Source organism: Ochotona princeps, chromosome 5 (assembly GCF_030435755.1).
Source record: "Ochotona princeps isolate mOchPri1 chromosome 5, mOchPri1.hap1, whole genome shotgun sequence".
Lineage (NCBI taxonomy): Eukaryota > Metazoa > Chordata > Mammalia > Lagomorpha > Ochotonidae > Ochotona > Ochotona princeps.
The window spans coordinates 80,058,002-80,076,788 of record NC_080836.1 but is presented as its reverse complement, the minus strand read 5'-3'; the positions used below and the strand labels follow the sequence as shown (position 1 = coordinate 80,076,788).

The 18,787-nt window shown below is 38.1% G+C and overlaps 1 protein-coding gene across 1 annotated transcript in view; it reads right to left on the bottom strand.

Annotated features, from left to right (window-relative positions):
- The window catches only part of PARD3B (par-3 family cell polarity regulator beta), a 1,014,759-nt gene that overhangs the window by 157,995 nt on the left and 837,977 nt on the right, over positions 1-18,787 (bottom strand). The window contains exon 20 of the mRNA XM_004576910.3: positions 4,973-5,275. Coding sequence (XP_004576967.2) covers positions 4,973-5,275 — 303 coding nt within the window. The remainder of the gene's footprint in view (positions 1-4,972; positions 5,276-18,787) is intronic.

The following is an 18,787-nucleotide window of genomic DNA, read 5'->3' as shown; positions in this document are numbered from 1 at the left end:
CTAAAATATTTGGCAACTTCTAATAATACTGCCAAACAATCCACAGGATAATGCAAAACTCTAATTGTGTCAAGCACTACGTGCATTTTCTAGTTTCCCTGCTTGTAAGTATTCTGTTCGCACTCGATTATAAAGTTTGAATTGTTCATACAGGAGAGGGCTTCAAAACATTAATAGAAAATTAGTGATAAGACAATGTGCATTTTGAATGGACGTTCTAAAGTCCTCTTACACTGTGAGAGGCTTTTACATGCAGGCACAGCATTGGAAGGGTAACAGTGGAAATCCTAGTTACAGGCTTCCAGCACAGAACTTAGCCTGTGCTTCCCTGAGACCCTAGGAGACACATAGCAGGAGAATCTCTGTCATGGCAGGAACTGACTATCACTTACAGATGAATGCTTTACACTCTAAGCTTATTCTAAGAAGGTCTGGAGGTTCAGGGCCAACTCTTGAGAAGTATGGTGGAGACAGAGACGACTTGCAATAGGAGCTACTGTGGACCATCTGCATGTGATATTTTCCTGAGATACAGTCGCATGAACAAGTGTGGCACACTGTATACACACTATTAGAAATACACAAAATTGACCTAATATTTAACAATCCAAAAATGCAAAACTATTTTTATAATCCTCCTTTCTATGGAAATTGAAGTAAGGACATGTTGTTTATGCCATTTGACAGCTTCATATTCAAACCCTCCAGAGCCCTGCTCACCTTGAAGCCTATCTCACTTCTCTTGGGCAGGAATCCAACCTCCTCAGGGAAGCTAGCCAAGGCATAGCCAGCTTTCATTTGTGCATTTGTCCATGTTATCTCTTTCTATTCATCTTTCTCACTCAAGTTTCTGTTTTGTTGAGTTTCTTTTAGTTCACTGAATACATCATGCTTTCCTCCCAAGTTTCTGTTTTGTTGAGTTTCTTTTAGTTCACTGAATACATCATGCTTTCCTCCATCGCTGTTTTCACTCATGTCATCTCCTGTTCCCCCAACAAATCACAGCCCCAACCCAAGAAGTCACCCTTTCCACAATGTGCTCTCATTGCATGCTTAGGTCTGTGTATTTGCCACGTATCAGGAAGCTCTGTAACAGGTGGGAAGGTACCCATTTTCGATCTGGTTACTTCGGGAACCCAGCATACTGAATTCAAGTAAATATTTGATGAATTATATACATGAAGGTAAGAAATAACATCTTGAAAAAGTCATGTTTGTCAGGGTTCAGGCAGTAGTATCTAGAAGAGGACTGGAGCTAACTACAAAAATCCATGGGTTAACCTACCATTAACACACTGGAACACCAAACTGACGCAAATCTATCTATGTGACTGGGAGAAGGTAAGGAAAAGAAGACTGTCGTGTAAAAAGATCTAGAATATAGTCCTGACTCCAAGCTGCGTGACCTCAGGCAAGTCTTTCAACTTTCTGGGGTCTCAGTTTTTATGATCCTGAAATGACAAAGTTATTTTTCTGCATGGCCTCTGAATTGTTTTGCTAGATTTGAAATACTGTTACAGAAGAAACTGTAAAGTCTAAGTCACTCCTCTCCCATGACAGTCCTGCTCTCTTTACTACCAGGCATTTTCTGTAAGTTCTCATCCCCTACGAATCCCTTATTACATTTCTCCTTTTGCTCCTACTTACACTGAAATTATTCTCTGTAAACTAAATGATGGTCTCCTGGTGGCCAAATCCAAAAATCTTTCAGTCCTCATTCTACTAACCTCCCCGAGCATTTCAAAGTGGTACTTATGTGGTATTTGCTAAACATCATTCTCTTAGTTTTAATCCAGGTGTATGGCTCTTTTGCTTTTTCTAATGATTCCAAAGCGCCTATTTTAGGCTCTTGTTACCTCTTGCTACTGTAATCACATCCTAGTTTGTCTCTCAATCTAACTGTGTTCCCTTTTCTGCCAAAAACTAGAAGGGTTATTTTTCCAAACACAGACCTATTAGTTTCTTTCAAAATTACAGTCCTTTAAAGATTCCTGTGGCCTACCCACATGCTGATATGCATCCTGTTGGGGCCCAGGGAAGATGTAACTTCAGAATCCGTCCTAACACAGAGTTTCACACACTTACTACCAATCAGAAAGCTTGAAGATGCAACCTATCCCTTTATAACTCACTCCAAGCTAGTTGATAGCTTTATTCCCACCATTTTTTTTCCTACCTGTACTCCTTGTTCTGGGACCTTCCAGGCATCCCTATCAAGAGCTGCTCTTTCAAGTCGCTCTTCCTTTTGACATACTTAATTATTGCAAAAGGAAAACAATTTCCCTGCTGATTCTAGTCATTTCCTACTAATCCTTCCTGAATCAGTTGGAATATCACCTCCTTTTGAGGTCTTTCCTACCTACCACAGAGCTTTTCTCACTTTGCCTCCTAAATCTATATTGTGAAATATGTGAGACTTGTTCATTTTAAAGAAGTAAAGACATTTTTAAACCAAGAGCTCTCTTTTTGATGTACGTTATAGTGCAACCATCCATTTCCATGCGTGTTGGTCCCTTACGGACTAGAATATGACTTCCTCTTGACTGGGGAAAGATAATCATCTTTCCACAATTGCCTAAACATACTATGTGCCACATAAATATTTACTGGACAAGCAAAAGGCCAAACAGATGAATAGGCAAATGAGGGTGCTTTCTAATTGTAGACATGGTACATTAAGAACTCACAGTTCATACGATGGTCCTTGTGGCAGACAGGGGCATAGCAAAGGAGAGTGATAATAATAGTAACAATGACAGTGATAATTGCAAATATTATCAAAAGCTTAACTGCATGCCAAGACAAAAACTACGTGCTTTAAGCTTCAAAGAATAAGGAACAAAGCAGTCTTTAAATCTAATGAATGATAAGAGTAGAATAAAAATAATTCCCAGTATAAAGACTCAACACTTTGATCTGTCATCCAAAAATATGACAACAGTCTAAAATTCTACTGCAAGCAGCTTTAGATCATTTATTAATACCACGGGTCAGAGCCAAAAGTGAGACTGTATTACTCATACATGTGTCTGGTCTGAGCAATAAATAACTTATCTTTTCTTAATATAATCTTAAAATGCCTGCAGTCAGGTATTCTAAGAAATTTGTTTCCTGGTCAAACGAAAAAAGTAAAAATTATTTTAGGATTGAAATATTTTCACAAAAGGTAATTATTTTAGAATTGAATTTCCTAAATCATTTTCCAAAGAATAGCCATAAACAGGACCCGGGATGTAAGAGTTAATAAGATTTCAAGTGACAACATTTGGGGGTGATTGTGATTTTTATATGATCCTCTTGGAGACTTGCAAGGCATAATAGCATGGAAGTAAGAACGCCAGAAAAAGGAAGGAAGCCTATTCCTAGGCTTCATGACAGGTATTTCAACTGTAACCTTCTTAAAACACACACACACACACACGCATGCACACACACACACACACAGAGAGAGAGAAAGCCACATATTTGTGTGTGTTTCCATGAAATTTGTATTAGGAAAAGCTGCCTTGCAGATTGTTTGAAAAAATGTCCCTGCCCTGAGATTCTTACAGTGGCATATGCCAAAGGATTGCTATGAAGATCTACCCGATTTATGAAAACCAAGATTGACTATGCCTTGGGCCAGAAAAGACCATGCCTAGTATTATTTTCTATGGGACAAAAATTCATTCCTCTATGAAAGCTAGGGAAGAAAAAGATTGAGTCTTAATCAATTCTTTGAATTAGCAGTTTAGCTATTAAGGTTATATTGCACAGTCATAGGAATTTATATTTTCATTTTGTCCCAAAGAAAAACTTGAGCATCTTTCTTTAATATTCTCAACTTGGAGTCCTGACAGTAAGGATTAAAAATTGTTCCTTCCTTCCCACTTGGTTATTGGAAAGGCTCTGAAAGGTAATCTGTCTTCTGAAGCCACACTTTACAGTCTGCATAAAAATGCCATGATTTCCCTTCCTCTCCCCAACCTAATTGAAAGTGCATAATATCACCCAGCTGGGGAAATGTAAACGGTAAACATATGCAATATATCATGCTATAACACAAAAAGATGGTTACTAATAGGGACTGGTTGGTTGTCAGAACTCTAAAAATCTGCAAAAACAAGTCTCTTACTCTAGAACAAGAAGCCTTTGTGCCTGCCATGCTGCTGCTTCCAGACATCAACTTCCAGACAGGATACAGCAAAACGGCTAAACTCTTTCCTTGTGTGTGTAATTGCAAGGCTCACTTAACAACATACATTGACTAAAACTCTTTTTGATCAGCCTTTTGAGAGCCGAGGCGTTTTCCTTTGGGCAGGAGGTAGGGTTGGAATCACCTTGCTGCCTACCCACTTCGATTGTACTGACAGATGTTCCTATTATCTGTTTCCTTAGTGCTAAACATGAAGATACTTGGCCTTGTCACCCCTTATCTCTCTCTACTTCATCAAACTCCTATTGCCAAGATTATCCCCCTTTCTGCTCCCAGGCATCCATGAATATCTATACAGAGTCTCATTTACAAAGTCTCAATCTTACTTTTCAAAGTCCTTGTACTTCTACAGCTATCTCTAATTTCACTTCCATCACATCTACTTGGAAGCCATCATTTTCTCTTCGACTTCTCACCTCCAAGTGTCACACCGTGATTTTGAATGAGTCTTTTATAATAGGGCCCTTAAGAGGCAGGACAATATTCCTTCCAAGCTTTCATCATTAGTTCTCTGTCACAATATCCTTGCAAAAATTGCTCCCTGTTGCACCATGAACTCTGCTACTACTATTCACTCATGCCACCTTATAACTGGTGATGGTTTTAGTTTTGATGGCTGATACTTCATGCATAGGTCAAAGTATAGCACTTGTCTAGGGTACTCTGTCACTTCAGTTTTAATAGATTGAAGGATATATTTTCATCTGCTTCAGTAGTACAGACGATTTGAAATGTACTGAATTAAAACTACATTCATCTTCCACTAAGCTATATTACCTGTCAACTGGAGCCGGTGGATGGTATGGCTTGTTGACCTTGGCATACAGACCCTCTAAGTGGTCTCTCTCTGGAGACAGTGGACGGCCATCCCGAGGGTAACCAAGTGGAGCAGCCCGAGGAGGAGATGGAGATCTAAAGACATTTGCTGATGCACATGGCTCCCGGAAGTGGTTCACTCTGGCATAATTGGGGTCCATTTCATCATCATCCATATCATGCACTGATCCCATTGCAGTGGTAGCATAATCAATAAGTCCTCTTGTCTGTTTCTCCCTTAGCTCCTGATGTTTTGCTCCAATCCTGCAAAATGAAGACAAGGTGGTAGTGAGTTTCTCACGCTTGTTTAATGAAATGGTTTCTTGAATTGATGATAGCTTTTCCTGTCACTTCGCTGTTTACTCAAGATCACCCTCTACAAAAGCGCTATAGCATATGAGGATTCATTTTCTACATCTGAACTTTACTTTTCATAGTGCCTTGGATAGCAATCTCTAAGTATTTTGATGTCTTGCTATTGATGACTATGCTGAAGCAGAATCAGAGGGAAATTTTCATTAATATTCCTTCCATACTAATGGAATGTGGTTGTGAGAACAGTGCATGTTTTGGAAGTCTTTCTTGGTATAGAGACCCATATTAAAGAGTCCATCAGAATCTTTTAACTTTTTCTATGAATTTATAGTATAGTGCTTTAGAGTTCCACTGTACTCTTCAACATCAGAGCTTGCAAAATTGATTTAAATAAGAAAAAAGAAAAGCAGAGGCTTTCAGGTCATTAAAAAGAGCAGTGGGACTAGGGTATTTTATAGGAGACTCCAAGTTTTTTGGTTGCACAAATGGGGAATCATTGTACCTCATTATATAGGGGATAGGGAAAGACTAAAATAATGAAAAAATTAATAGGTTCCTGACAGAGATGAATTGGCACATATAAGTGAATTAAACGCCATTACTGGCAGAACTCCACAGCACTAAAGCCTTTAGTGATATTAAAAATACTATTGCTAATCAGCACCACTGTGTAGATACTGAGAACGAAGCAGAAAAATATACTTAGGTAGATCCTAATCCTTCTGAATTTTGGAGATTTGACATTTAATCTGGAAATTGTTAGTTCATCTCTCCTGAATTTCCAGTTACATGTTTATACTGAAAGGTCACTCTGACTTCGTTGACAGTAGTGATCTTCATGGTGTTAGGTCTTCAGCATTAATGAGGGAAGAGTGTAACTTGTGTCACTGAGCAAACAAGGTGCATTGTACACAGGATGACAGAGCAAGGCCTTGCTAGTTCAGGAGGCTACAGACAGACACAAAAGCTTGGGGACACACCCGAAGCCCTGGGTTCAGGGAAGATGAGAGGGCTGTGGGCTATAGTGAACCATCTATCTCCATGCTTCTGGACATAGAGGAAGAAGGCCTGGCAAAGTCAAAAAACAAAACCCCAAACACCTCAGTGGCACCTTTCTTCAAACAGAAGCAGCGGTTTTTGCACATGGAAGCCAGTTTTATTTTACAAAACATCAAACCCTTTGTGCAAATCTTCAGAAGCCATGATCTTTCAAGGCATGTTCTCTTTTGGCAGAACAACATTTTTATTCATTTGTTTTTGAGCAGACAGAAGGAGAAAAGAAACCAGGGAGGAGAGGAAAAATAAGGCAAAAATGCAAGAAAATCACAAACCACACCAAAACAAAGAAACCAAACCAAAAAGAAGGCATGGAATAAAAAATGGAATTTGTCCTCAAATCACAACAGTTGAGAACAAATGCCAAGAAACATTACTGGATATCTCTTGTGACTAAGCCAAATCATGCATCTTACACATAAGTAATTAGAAGAATTTATATTTTTTGCAGCAGAATCTCCAAGGGATTTTGAATTAAGATGAAAGGAAGATTATACAGTAGGGCACCCAGTAAGGGGCCTTGCTCGTCCTCTTTCCTTGCATGTTAGTCCTAGATTCATGGTTGTTTGTTTTGAATAATTTTTGATAAAAAAGATAACCTGCTTCATTCTGCAACAAAACAATCTTTCCAGGGATGGTGCAGACTCCATTATCAGAGCATGCTTGCTGTACTATGGTGATAGGGATGGATTTCCATTGCAAATGGAGCAAGACATCAATAAAGTGAGGGGGTGGGATTCTGTGTGGTTACCATCCCTCCCTCTGAAGGAGGATACCTTCTAGAGAAATCATTCGGCAGGAAGATGAATATCTCACAGTAGCCGCATGGGGCTACATGTGTGCATTAATGGAAGAAGACAAGTACTGAGTTAGATTTTCTAAAATCACAGAAATATAACACTGGTGTCTGTGTCTCTTACCCATCACTTCTTCACCTTACAGTGCTTTTTTTTCTCTTTCATTAATTAAGCTTGCTAAGAATGCAGAGGTTCTCTGGTGAAAAGGACTGTGTGAATGCAAAGCAGTATTCTATCTTGCATTTTTTCCTTTCTAAAAGAAAACCAAATTCTTCCTTGATCCTCTCTGCACCACTGAGTGCTTCAGTACTAATTTCATATTAATCACTCAGTGGGTGAAATAGTAATTTCTCTGAACCGTCATTATTATGCCATACATCAGGGTCTCTGCATGTGGAGGAAGACCAGGAAGTCTCTGGCCAGGGGTGGAGGGAGGCAGAAGAGTCTCTCAAGACGGAAGAGTCAAAGGAAAGGACTTGTGTTTTGTAGCTCTAACCTCCACGCTCCAATCCAGTTCAGGGGCAGGAACTTCCACCTGGAAGTTTCTTTGCCACAAAGAATTTTTTTTTTTTTTCAAAATAGATTTTAAGAACACACTCCTTGTTTAGTTGATGGGATTGTCATTCCTGTGAGCACACAGCCTTTAAATTGTTGAAATCACCACGGTTTCTTTGTTTTTTTTTTTTTTAAATGAAGCTTTTGGAAATGTTTTGTTTCAGTTTTGTTTAGTCTCGGTAACCTTCTGTTCAGGTTTTTATACTGCCTTGATCCCCGCTGTCCAATAGGGCGGCCATAAGCTATGTTTATCTTCATGAATTTAAATTTGAATAAAATTAAAACCTCGGTTATCCAAGTCACATTTTAAGAGGTTAATGATTCCATTTAGTTAGTGGAAACTCGATTGAATAACAGAGGTTGTAGACCAATCCTTCTGCTATAAAAAGTTCTATTGGACAGTGCCAGCCTACATTAAACTAAGAATTTTCACTGTCACCTCATGTCATTTTAATTTCTACACTAAAAGGCTACTGCAATAATCCCCCTTAGACAGCATTTCAATATCTGTCAGAGCAAGTATTTCTAATATGAGATTATTTCAAAGGATGGACTAAGAGTATGGCTACTCCACTTCTCTTTCTGAAACTTGAAATGAGCAAACAATACAGAAATTGGGAAGGAGTTCCATCCACAATGGAATTAGAAGACGGCCATAACCTCATATCTTGAGATGGAATTTGGACCAAGCCCAAACGAGGGAACATAACAAGTGTTGACACGCATGTCTCCAGCAAGATATATATTTCACTGAAATTAGGGAGGGAGTCTAGACGAGCACAGACAACAACTTGTATTTAGACTGAAGACAGTTGCAGGTCCCTGGATTTGGGGCATAAATCTTTGTGAGGATTTAACTTTACATCAGAGACACAGAGCTAGAAGAGATATTTTCCTGAGCAGGTCTTATGTCATGAAGAACTTTTATGGATATTAGAAAGGGAGAAGAGAGAAGGATCAACCTGATTTGTAGCTAATAGGCAGACTCATCAAAATGAAGGATTGAGGAATCTTCCCTAACAAACAGACAGATCTCTTGCCAGAATAATCTGCTCTCTAAAACTGGAAGACACAGAAAACAAGGCTCCTAGACTAGTACGCCCAGCCAACCTGGCAAGAAGACATTTTTCATTTTTCAAGAACATACAGAACCGGGCCCGGCACCATGCCCTAGCAGCTAAAGTCCTCGCCTTGAAAGCCCCGGGATCCCATATGGGCACTGGTTCTAATCCCGGCAGCTCCACTTCCCATCCAGCTCCCTGCTTGTGACCTGGGAAAGCAGTCGAGGACGGCCCAATGCATTGGGACCCTGCACCCACGTGGGAGACCTGGAAGAGGTTCCTGGTTCCTGGCATTGGATCGGCGCTCATCGGTCCGTTGAGGCTCACTTGGGGAGTGAATCATTGGACAGAAGATCTTCCTCTCTCTCTCTCCTCCTCTCTGTATATCTGACTTTGCAATAAAAATAAATCTTTAGAAAAAAAAAGAACATACAGAACTGAAGCTGCTGATGATGCTAGGTTACTATGCCTCTGTCACCTAGTGCTATAGTTCAGTTTGTGTTATTTTAAAATTTTCAAGTACTGGAAACATTAATTAATTGACCCAGATAAACATTTATAAATTTAAATATAATAACCCAAAGTACTGTTTCAAGGAAAACATTCAGGATGGCTACAAAAACTGACAAGTTCACATTGTCCTAAAATATGATTTAAGGACAAAAGAAAAATTGTCTCAAACATTTAAACAGACAAAGGACATCTAATACTTGTTGATCTGTCTTGGAAAAATAATGTAGGCAAACATTTTATACTGTACTTTGCAAATACTGTACTTCTTTTCCAAACTCAAGTTTTCTGGTACTCTTGTGTTGAGTGATTCTACTGACATCATTTTCTCAACATCTCAGATGGTTAGCATCTTTGACAATTAACTTTTTAAAAGTTTGGGTATGTACATTGTGCTATAGACATATTGCTATTAAGCATTTAATAGATTATAGAATAAAGATGACATAACTTTTTCACACACTGAGAACCCAAAGAATTCATGTGTCTTGCTTTATGAGTATATTTGCTTTATTGCAGTGATCTAGAATTGAACATTCACTGTTTTGGGGGCATGCCTGTAATGAAATCAAAAATTGAATACAAATAAAGAATCCTGGTGGCTACAGTATGAATATTTTCTCAAATTCCTCTTTTGAACTGAATCCTCATTGTGGTGATACACTGAAGGGATGTCTTTTGGGAGGTGATTTTATCATGGGTTACAGCCCTTTGGAAAAACGCACTGAGCCAATGGTGGAGCTCTGGAATGGTAGTTCTGAAGGTGACCAAATATAAGGCTAAGGCTAAATGCCAGTGCAAAAAAACCACAAAACAATATGAAAATTATATACTAGTGAAAATCCAAAACCAGTAAGCTGGTGAATCAGGACAAACTTCACATTTTGCTTTAACTGTATTTATTTCCTTACCTTATAAAGCAAGTTTCAGTAGTTAGTTTAAGATTGATAAATCAAGAAATAGAAGTCTGAGTGTATTACATATAATCATAATCAATTTACTACAGTTATATTTAGTCCCTCAGCTCAAATGCATTTGCCAAGAATATCTATTTTCCATTAGTCAAATATACAACTGTGTTCTTTCTAGTGGAAGGATAAAACTTGCTCATAGACTATACAGATCTCAGCAGTTTGATATCACTTCCTCTTCAACCCATACATTTAGAAAGTCCTTTATTACTTCACAATCTTTGCAATTATTATGTAGTTATACAGTTCTCTCATTTAATGCTATCTCTGCAAGAAACTACAATTTTGTTATAGTACCTTTCACAGTAGCCAAAATATGATATCAAGCGTATGGGATGGATGGAAAGAGAAAAAATGTAGTAAATATAATGGAATAGATTCAGTCATAAAAAGAATGAAATCTGGACATCTATGATCACCATGATAGAACAGAGGTCATTATACTAAGTAAAATAAGCTAGAAACAGGAGGGAAGTGCTGTGTGTTCTTTGACATATGCCGAAATACAAAATAAATAAAACCAATTTATTTGAACACAGACTAGAGATGACCAGAGTCTGGGGACATTGTGGGAGAGGGAGAGAGGAACAGGAGGAGACTGAATAACAGGTACCAAAACATAGTCAGATGGAAGTAACAAGCTCAAGAATTACACAGCACTGTAGGCATCTCTAAGTTCACAATAATGCAGTCTCTACTACGGAAATAGTTAGAACTGAGGAGTTAGTGGTCTCCAAACACAAAGTAAAGGAAATGGAAATGTGAAGTGCCTGTTTAAGTGGGATTACACTGCACATTTGTATTAAAAGATTGCACTCTGTACCATAAATATGTACAACTGTCACATGATAACACATTGAACTTATTAAATAACTAACAAAACAAAGAAGGTAAATAAATATTTACTATGAAACAATAGTCCTAATGGGAAAGAATATACAGTCATCTTACCAGAGCTCTTGGGATACACAATATTTCTTGAGTTGATGAGTTTGCCTTTCATATTTTCTGGATATAAAACTATTAGGCCATTGTTTTTAGAGAATTAAACATACAGGATCTCATTTTGTTATTGACAAAAGTATTGCTTTTGAAAAGCTGAATGATAATCTAAGGGTCTTGCCCTGTGGCACAGCACGTACAGCTATTGCCTATCCTATATGGGTACAGGTTCAAACCCCGAATGCTCAATTTCTGACCCAGTTCCTTGCCAATGGCCTAGGAAAAAGAGTGGCAAACAGCACAAGTATTTGAACCCTTACACCATGAGGAAGAACAAGATGAAGCTCCTGGATGCTGGCAAGCCTGCCAACTGTGACCGTCGTGGGAGTGAACCAGCAGAGAGAGGACAGAGGATAGATAAATAGGCAATTCATTAAATAAATAAATCCAAAAACAAATTAAAAAGGTAGACAATAACCTAAGTTTATTTTCCTTGTAAATCACTCATAAGCAATTTGCTCTTTCTGCTTATATGATTAGAATTTCATGTGTTCTCTTTACAAACACAAGAGCTTATTCAAAAGTAATTCTGGGTTAATATCACAATATTTACTGTCAAGCACATTTTTTTGTATCAAAAAGTGTTCATGAATTAGATTTCATGTAGCAGTTATTGCTATTGTGATACAAGTTAAATAAAAATAAAATCTATTTTAATAAAATAACAGAAATTATGTAATAAAATAGAGAAAATAATTTCATCAAAAGTAACGCAATATTGCCAGCAGTTCACTCATAATGTTCAAATTTTTTAGAGATTATCATCACAATCAAATTTGCAGTAGGCTTATTTTCTAGAAATAAAAATTATATAAAAATTGTGCTTGAAGCCTTAAAGGGGCAAGAATAGCCAAAGTAATCTTGAAAAATGAGAATGGAATCAGAAGACTTACAGTACTGACTTTCAGACTTGATATAAGGCTTCAGTCATGAAGCCAAAGGTTAAACAAATACATCAGCCAGACAGAAGATGGAGTCCAGTGGTAGAGCAGCACACATTTCTCGAAAGATGGTCAATAAATGTGCCAAAAAAACTCAATGAAGAAAAGAAAGGGATGTGAAAAAAGCAGACTACCCAAAAGGAAATCAGATTCTTGGTTCCTACATTACACTAGAATAAAAATCAATTCAATATAGAAAATAAGTTCAGGCCAGGTTTGGTCGCGACAAAAACCAGGGCACAATACGGAATGCCAAGGTGAGGTTGCCTGTACTGGATGTGACTGCAGCACCCAACCAGCACACATGAGAACCAGGAAAGGAGGGGGTGAAGACGGCAGGGGGATTAAGGGGGTGGTTCCCTTGCTGGACAGCTACTCCCACCGGAGAGCTTGAGCTGGGATGGGGGCAGACCAGACTAAGCAGGGCTACAACACCTGTGTGCCTCATGTGGACTAGATCAGGGAAAAGCCAGGCTGGGCGGATTATTCCTACTGGTACAAGCATAAATTGGAGTGGGTGAGGGTTGTTTGGGCTTAGCCGCAGCATCAGCTGGCAGAAGCTGGCACTGGGGGCTAATTCTGTCAAGTTAAACCACAGAACCACCCGAAGAGTGCATAAACCGGGATTGAGAGAAACCTGGGAGGGCAATAGTGGGCTCCTCCCTCTTGGGTTACTACTCCCACTGGAGGGCATGAAAACTAGAACAGCGGCTGGGGTGGCTAGACAGAGAGGCACCCAACAACATCCGTGAGGGCTGGATAGTTGAGCTGGTTAGATAGAACTAAGCTTCAATACCCATTGACATGTATGAGAGCCAAACAGGATGTGGGACAGACTGGACTACTGCTACACATACTGGCAAACCAGGGTAGGGGGCGCGCCTGGTGGGGGTTATTGTGGGTTGCTCTGACTAGGCTGCAGCCCACACTGGTTTATGTGTGGGCCGAGTATGTGCTGGGCAGAACCAGGCTGGACTGCAGCACCCATTGGTTCCAGTGCAACTCGGGACTGAAAACAGAACCAACCCAGCAATTGCAACCACCAGCTGATCGTGGTGATGGACTGTGTCGAGCTCTGTGCTTGCTAGAACACACAAGAATCTGGTCTGGGAATACCTCAAAGGTTCTTTGGGGATCCCCCTAATCGAAATGCCGGACTCAGAATCCTAGCCAAGAAAAAACAGAAGCCAGAACAAGTCAATCAACCATCTCAGCTATATGTTGGTAGCGAAATACTGAACAAATGGAGATTCTATGATGGGCTATGTCAATCAGTGAATTCTTCAATGACCTCATCGTGCTCGGAGTGGCGAGACTGGCAGCGATTCATAACTGGTGAACTATCAAAACCACTTAAGCAAGTATCTCAGAGCATGCCCCACATCCGGGACTTGGGGTGGGTGGGAAACTGGGTAGGGCTTCTCCCTCAATATCCCCCTTTACCTCAGATACATGAAGGAAACAATAAGGAAATAATAGTCCTACCCACTTCCCTATAGCCCTTGAACATTTTTACAGTAATTAACTATGTGAAGATTGTCAAAAATATAATAAAAAAATTTAAAAAGGAAAATAAGTTCAACCATAAATGCTATCAGAATGCAGCTACTACAATAAAGAATAATATCTTTACAACTTTGATAGATAAATATTTCTTAGAAGACAGAACATGAGAAGTGTAAAGGATAGGAATGGTTATGTTGTACTTCACCAAAGCTAAAATCTCTTCACCAAAAAGCATCAAGAAAATAATAGATACATGGGAAAAATATTGGCAACACCTATATTTAAATAAAAAATTTTAATATATACAACAAATTGCAAAGAAAAATGATTTTCACATTTTAGCACAGGGTAACAGACTTAAACAGATATATTATTAAGGAAGATGTGGAAATGTCTAATAATTAGCAAATGAAAACATGCTTAACATAAATCATCAGAGAAATGCAAATTCAAATTATGAGATGCTTTTGCTAAAATGAAAAAGAGTGACTATCAAATATTGGAGAGGATATCATACATGTACAATGCTCAAACACTATTGTAAAAAATTACATAATCCCTTTGGTAAAAAGTCTTGCAGTTCTTTTAAAACTAGATATACACCAATGCTATGACTTAGCTATAAGCCTCTCAATTATCCGTATAAGAGAAAAGAGTTATTATTTGTTTATAAAAATCCTTGAAGAATGTTTGGTAGAAGAAGCTTGAATCACTAGCAAAAAATAATAACTCAGATGTTCATCCACAGGAGAATGGACAACGGATTCATCTGAATGGTTGTAAGTCAGCTAGGGATGAACTACTTAAATATACAGCAATATGAATAAATCTCAAACTTATCTTAGTGAAAGAAGCTGGACACAAAAGAGGATTTACTGTGTAATTCCATTTGTAATAAAGTCTACATCAGGCAAAACAAGGCTATAGTGATAAAAATCATGTTGAATTTTTCATCGAATCAGAAGTGCACTGAACAGGAAAGGGCATTAGGGAACATTCTTAAGTGATAGAAACATTCCGTATCTTAAATTTGTGAAAACAGAATAGAGACTGTCCATGTGCCTACTGTTATTTGAAAAACATTCCACAGGAGAGAAGGACACACAGAGAGAGAGGTCTTCCATCCAGTAGTTCACTCCTCAAAAGGTCACGAAGCTGATGCAGAGCTGAGCTGGTCCAAAGTCAGGAGCCAGGAACCTCCTCCCAGTTCCCCAAGTGCAGGGGGCCTAAGGACTGGGCCGTCCTCCACTGCCATTTCACGCCACAAGCAGAGACAGCTGGATCAGAAGTGGAGCCATCAGGACACAGAGCATCACCCATATAAACCAGGACTTACAGGTGACAGAAGAGCTTGCTACCATCACGCAAGCCCTCATAGGATTCTTTTCAAATAAACTATCTAAAAAGAGTCATCACTACAAATTAACAAATAACTGATTTCTCAGGAAAAATACAGAACTACTCAATTTAAATATTTTAACAGTATTTGATACTGTTACTTGGTAGCCAACTATTGGAGTTGAAAAATACTAATTCATATTGATTTATAAAGACATCTTCTAAAGATGAATTCATTTGTATATTATAAGGTTTTGTGCCAATTATTTAACAAATATTTATTGAGCCCTACATCCAAAGACAAATATGCTGAAGAACGCATAGACTTGAAGGGAAGAATCAGAGAAGGTAATATAACAACAGGTTTCTATAAACCAAGAAATGTAAGGTTTATTGACTGCCAAGAAAAGACAGATAGCTCCTCATAGCTCTCAGGAGGAAGTAACTTGGCTGATAGCTGGATTTCAGAATGCTGGCCTCTACAACTTTGAGAGAATCAATTTCTATTAGAAATCTCTAAGTTTGTGGTACTTGTTACAGTAGTTCCAGAAACCAAATAGAAACACTTTACAGGTATTTCATTTTAAAAGGTCATGGGAAATGTACTATCAGACATCTAGGCATGGATTTCAATTTTTTTTGGTGCCCAAAATTAACAATGATCTGATTCCTCTTTCCATGAACTTTTGGAAGTATTGTAATATGCTTCAAGATGCATGACCTTAAGAGGCATGTGATGCATGGTTTTCTTACATTGGTAATGCTAAGGTGACAGAGTGATGTTTTCATGTGAAGTTCTCGTATCAATTTTTCTTTTAGTATTTTCTCCCAATGATGACTGGTCTGAACTAAGTGCATAACTACGGGTTTCAAAACAGGCATTTTGTAACACATCACTCCTTATATATTGGTGATTTTGAGTATTGTTTAAAACAACAACAATACTCTGGTTTAGTGTTTTGGTTCCATCAAAAGGCCCTTAGGATAAGAAAGTCAAAATGTTGCTCAATTCTTTTTAATTTCTTACACTCAGAGTAGTGAGTTAGCACCCTAAATATGAATGGATTTTCAATAGTGACAAAGGAATTGTCAAAGACTATTTTGATATGGGAAGTTACGAACATCATTGTGAACTAATTGCTTTTATGTAAATCCATAATATGATATTTTCACATATTACATACTTACTCAATCAATTGTATTACTGTTCTGCATGTGTTATTCATATATAGTCAGCAAAGACTGTGTCATTGCCTCCTTGGTCCTTTGATTTGATCCACGTGTCTGTGATAGCTCTTTGCCTTCTGATAAACAACCAGATGTGGGTTTATGTGAAATGTCTTGCCTTTCTAACTTGCAAGCAGCCATTCCTCCCAGCACCCCATTGTAAACGCAGGCATTGATATCTGAAGACCACTGTCTGTGCTCTGCAAGTGTTAACTTCTTCTGGGCTGTCATTGCTTCTCGGCTTTTTTATGGATATAGAGCTAGACAACACATTTGACATTACAGAATTCTTGCTTTTTTTTTTTTTTTCATTCTTGTTTCTCCTTTCTTGAAGTGAAAAACCTTGATTCTCAACACATTGAGGAATGCAGGATGTTGTCTTCAGGATGAGCCCTCCCAGGGCAGAATGGGCAGGGCAGCTCCTGGGACATCTGACATTTGGGCTTTTGTGACCCACTCACCTCCCAAAGGCCTCACCTCATATTACTGTATAATGCATATGATCTTCTGGGGGCCCCAGACATTTAGAGCTTGGCAATTACTAACAGCCTACACTGCCTTCAAAGTTCTGTTTTTACATTTGTTAGAATATATCTAATTTCAGTGAATTCTCTTTCCTGAGTGGCTTTTAAACCACATATATATTAACATTTATTTTTATTGAAAAGTCAGATATACAGAGAGGAGCAGAGACAGAGAGGAAGATCTTATTTATAAAATATGTAAGAACATAGGCTTCAAAATTCAAAAATAAGGAGGTAGAGTTATACAGCTTTCATCCATCTTCTCCATTCCAAGCAATTTATTGATACTTACTTTTTAAAAAGTAAGCATTTTTTTAAAGATTTATTTATTTTTATTGCAAAGTCAGATATACAGACAGGAAGCATGTTTTTTTTTTTTTCAAAAGGTATACACAACCTATTTTTTCCACAACCTATTTTTTACAGCAATATCAAGAAAAGCACTTCAAAAGACTGAAGAGAGATCTTTCTTGTTTTTGTTAAGCTTCATATTATTTATGTGTGGATCTGATTCTGTTTTTTTAATGAGTCATGCGTTCCTGGGCATTTGAGCATTGCTCATCTCTTGCTGTGACAGGCGCAGCTCAGAGATATCGCGTGTTCTGATCCACATCACTGCAATAAAGGGAACACCACAGTAAAGCAAGTCACAAATATCTTCTGATTTCCTAGTGCATAAATAAGTTATGCTTACCCTATACCACCCTTTATTAAACTTGTAATAGAACTATGTCTAAAATAAACATGTACTTAATTCAAAAATATTTGGTTGCTCAAAAATACAACTATTCGTGAGGTTAGATAGACTTGTTTGGCTCATTTTTATCACAAACCTTCAATGTGTAAAATTTAAAATACCTTTGAAGTTCAAAAAGGTGGAGCACAATAATATGAGGGTAAACTTGTGAAAATGATGTCATCATGAAAAATATTAAAGTTCACTCAAATTTTCAACATATGGAGTGGGGATGAATTCATGGAACTAAAACTTTGGGTCAAAGAGAAACACACATGTAGCTTTTCTATATCATAACTAATTATTTTCCATGTTTTTATTTAGCATTGGAATCTGAAGAGAATCTGTAGGAGAATGACTATTTCTCTAGTCTCACAACCAGAGTGTTATTGAACTTCAAGAAATTTCATAAACAGGTAAGGAGGTGAAATTCAGTGAGGTTTTAATGAATTTGTCTTTTATTACATGTTACCAAGCATCTTTTCACATGTTTCAGTGACATTTCATTTCCTTTTCTGTGACCTGTCCACATCCTCTCCTGCTTTTTCTACCAGACTGTTGTTCATGTCCCTCTCCATTTTGAAAACACTTGCATATAAGAGCAATGGTAGCACTTGTCTTTGATATCAATTGCATATGTGTTTTTTCAGTTTCTCACTTGCCTTTTAGGACTCCTGCTTAAAAACAGCTGTTCAGGATTTTGCGCTTATACTCCCCCCAAAAATTTTCATTAAATTTCATTCTGCATACTCTTTGTTGATGAATTTTGTGTGGTGCAGAATGTGTCAATAATATACTTCTCATTCAATTGACCAGTACCAGGAAAACAGAGGCATAAAAATTCTCTTTGTTGCTGCTGTGTAAGCCAAAACAAGAGTCAGAGGTGAAAAGATAGTAGGAGAGGAGTTTGAAACCTATAGTGGTGACAGCAGCTGAGGTCAGTAACGGTTTTTCAGGGGAGCGATCCAGGGTAAAAGAAGTAGTATCACTAATAGAGATTGTAAACTACCTGCTGTACTGCTTTCTCTCTTGCCAGTGGAGATAATTCTGGCTATCATTTCTGCCTTTATAATAGAAGTTGCAATTAGGTCACTACAATTATCCTTTGTTATAGAGAACAGGCCCAGTTTCTTTAGCTTTCCCTTATCAGTAAGATTTCAAAGCTGCAAGCTTTACCTGGTCCAGCACAATTACAGCTTTTGATGATGATTATTAAAAGAATTATTGTACTGACCAG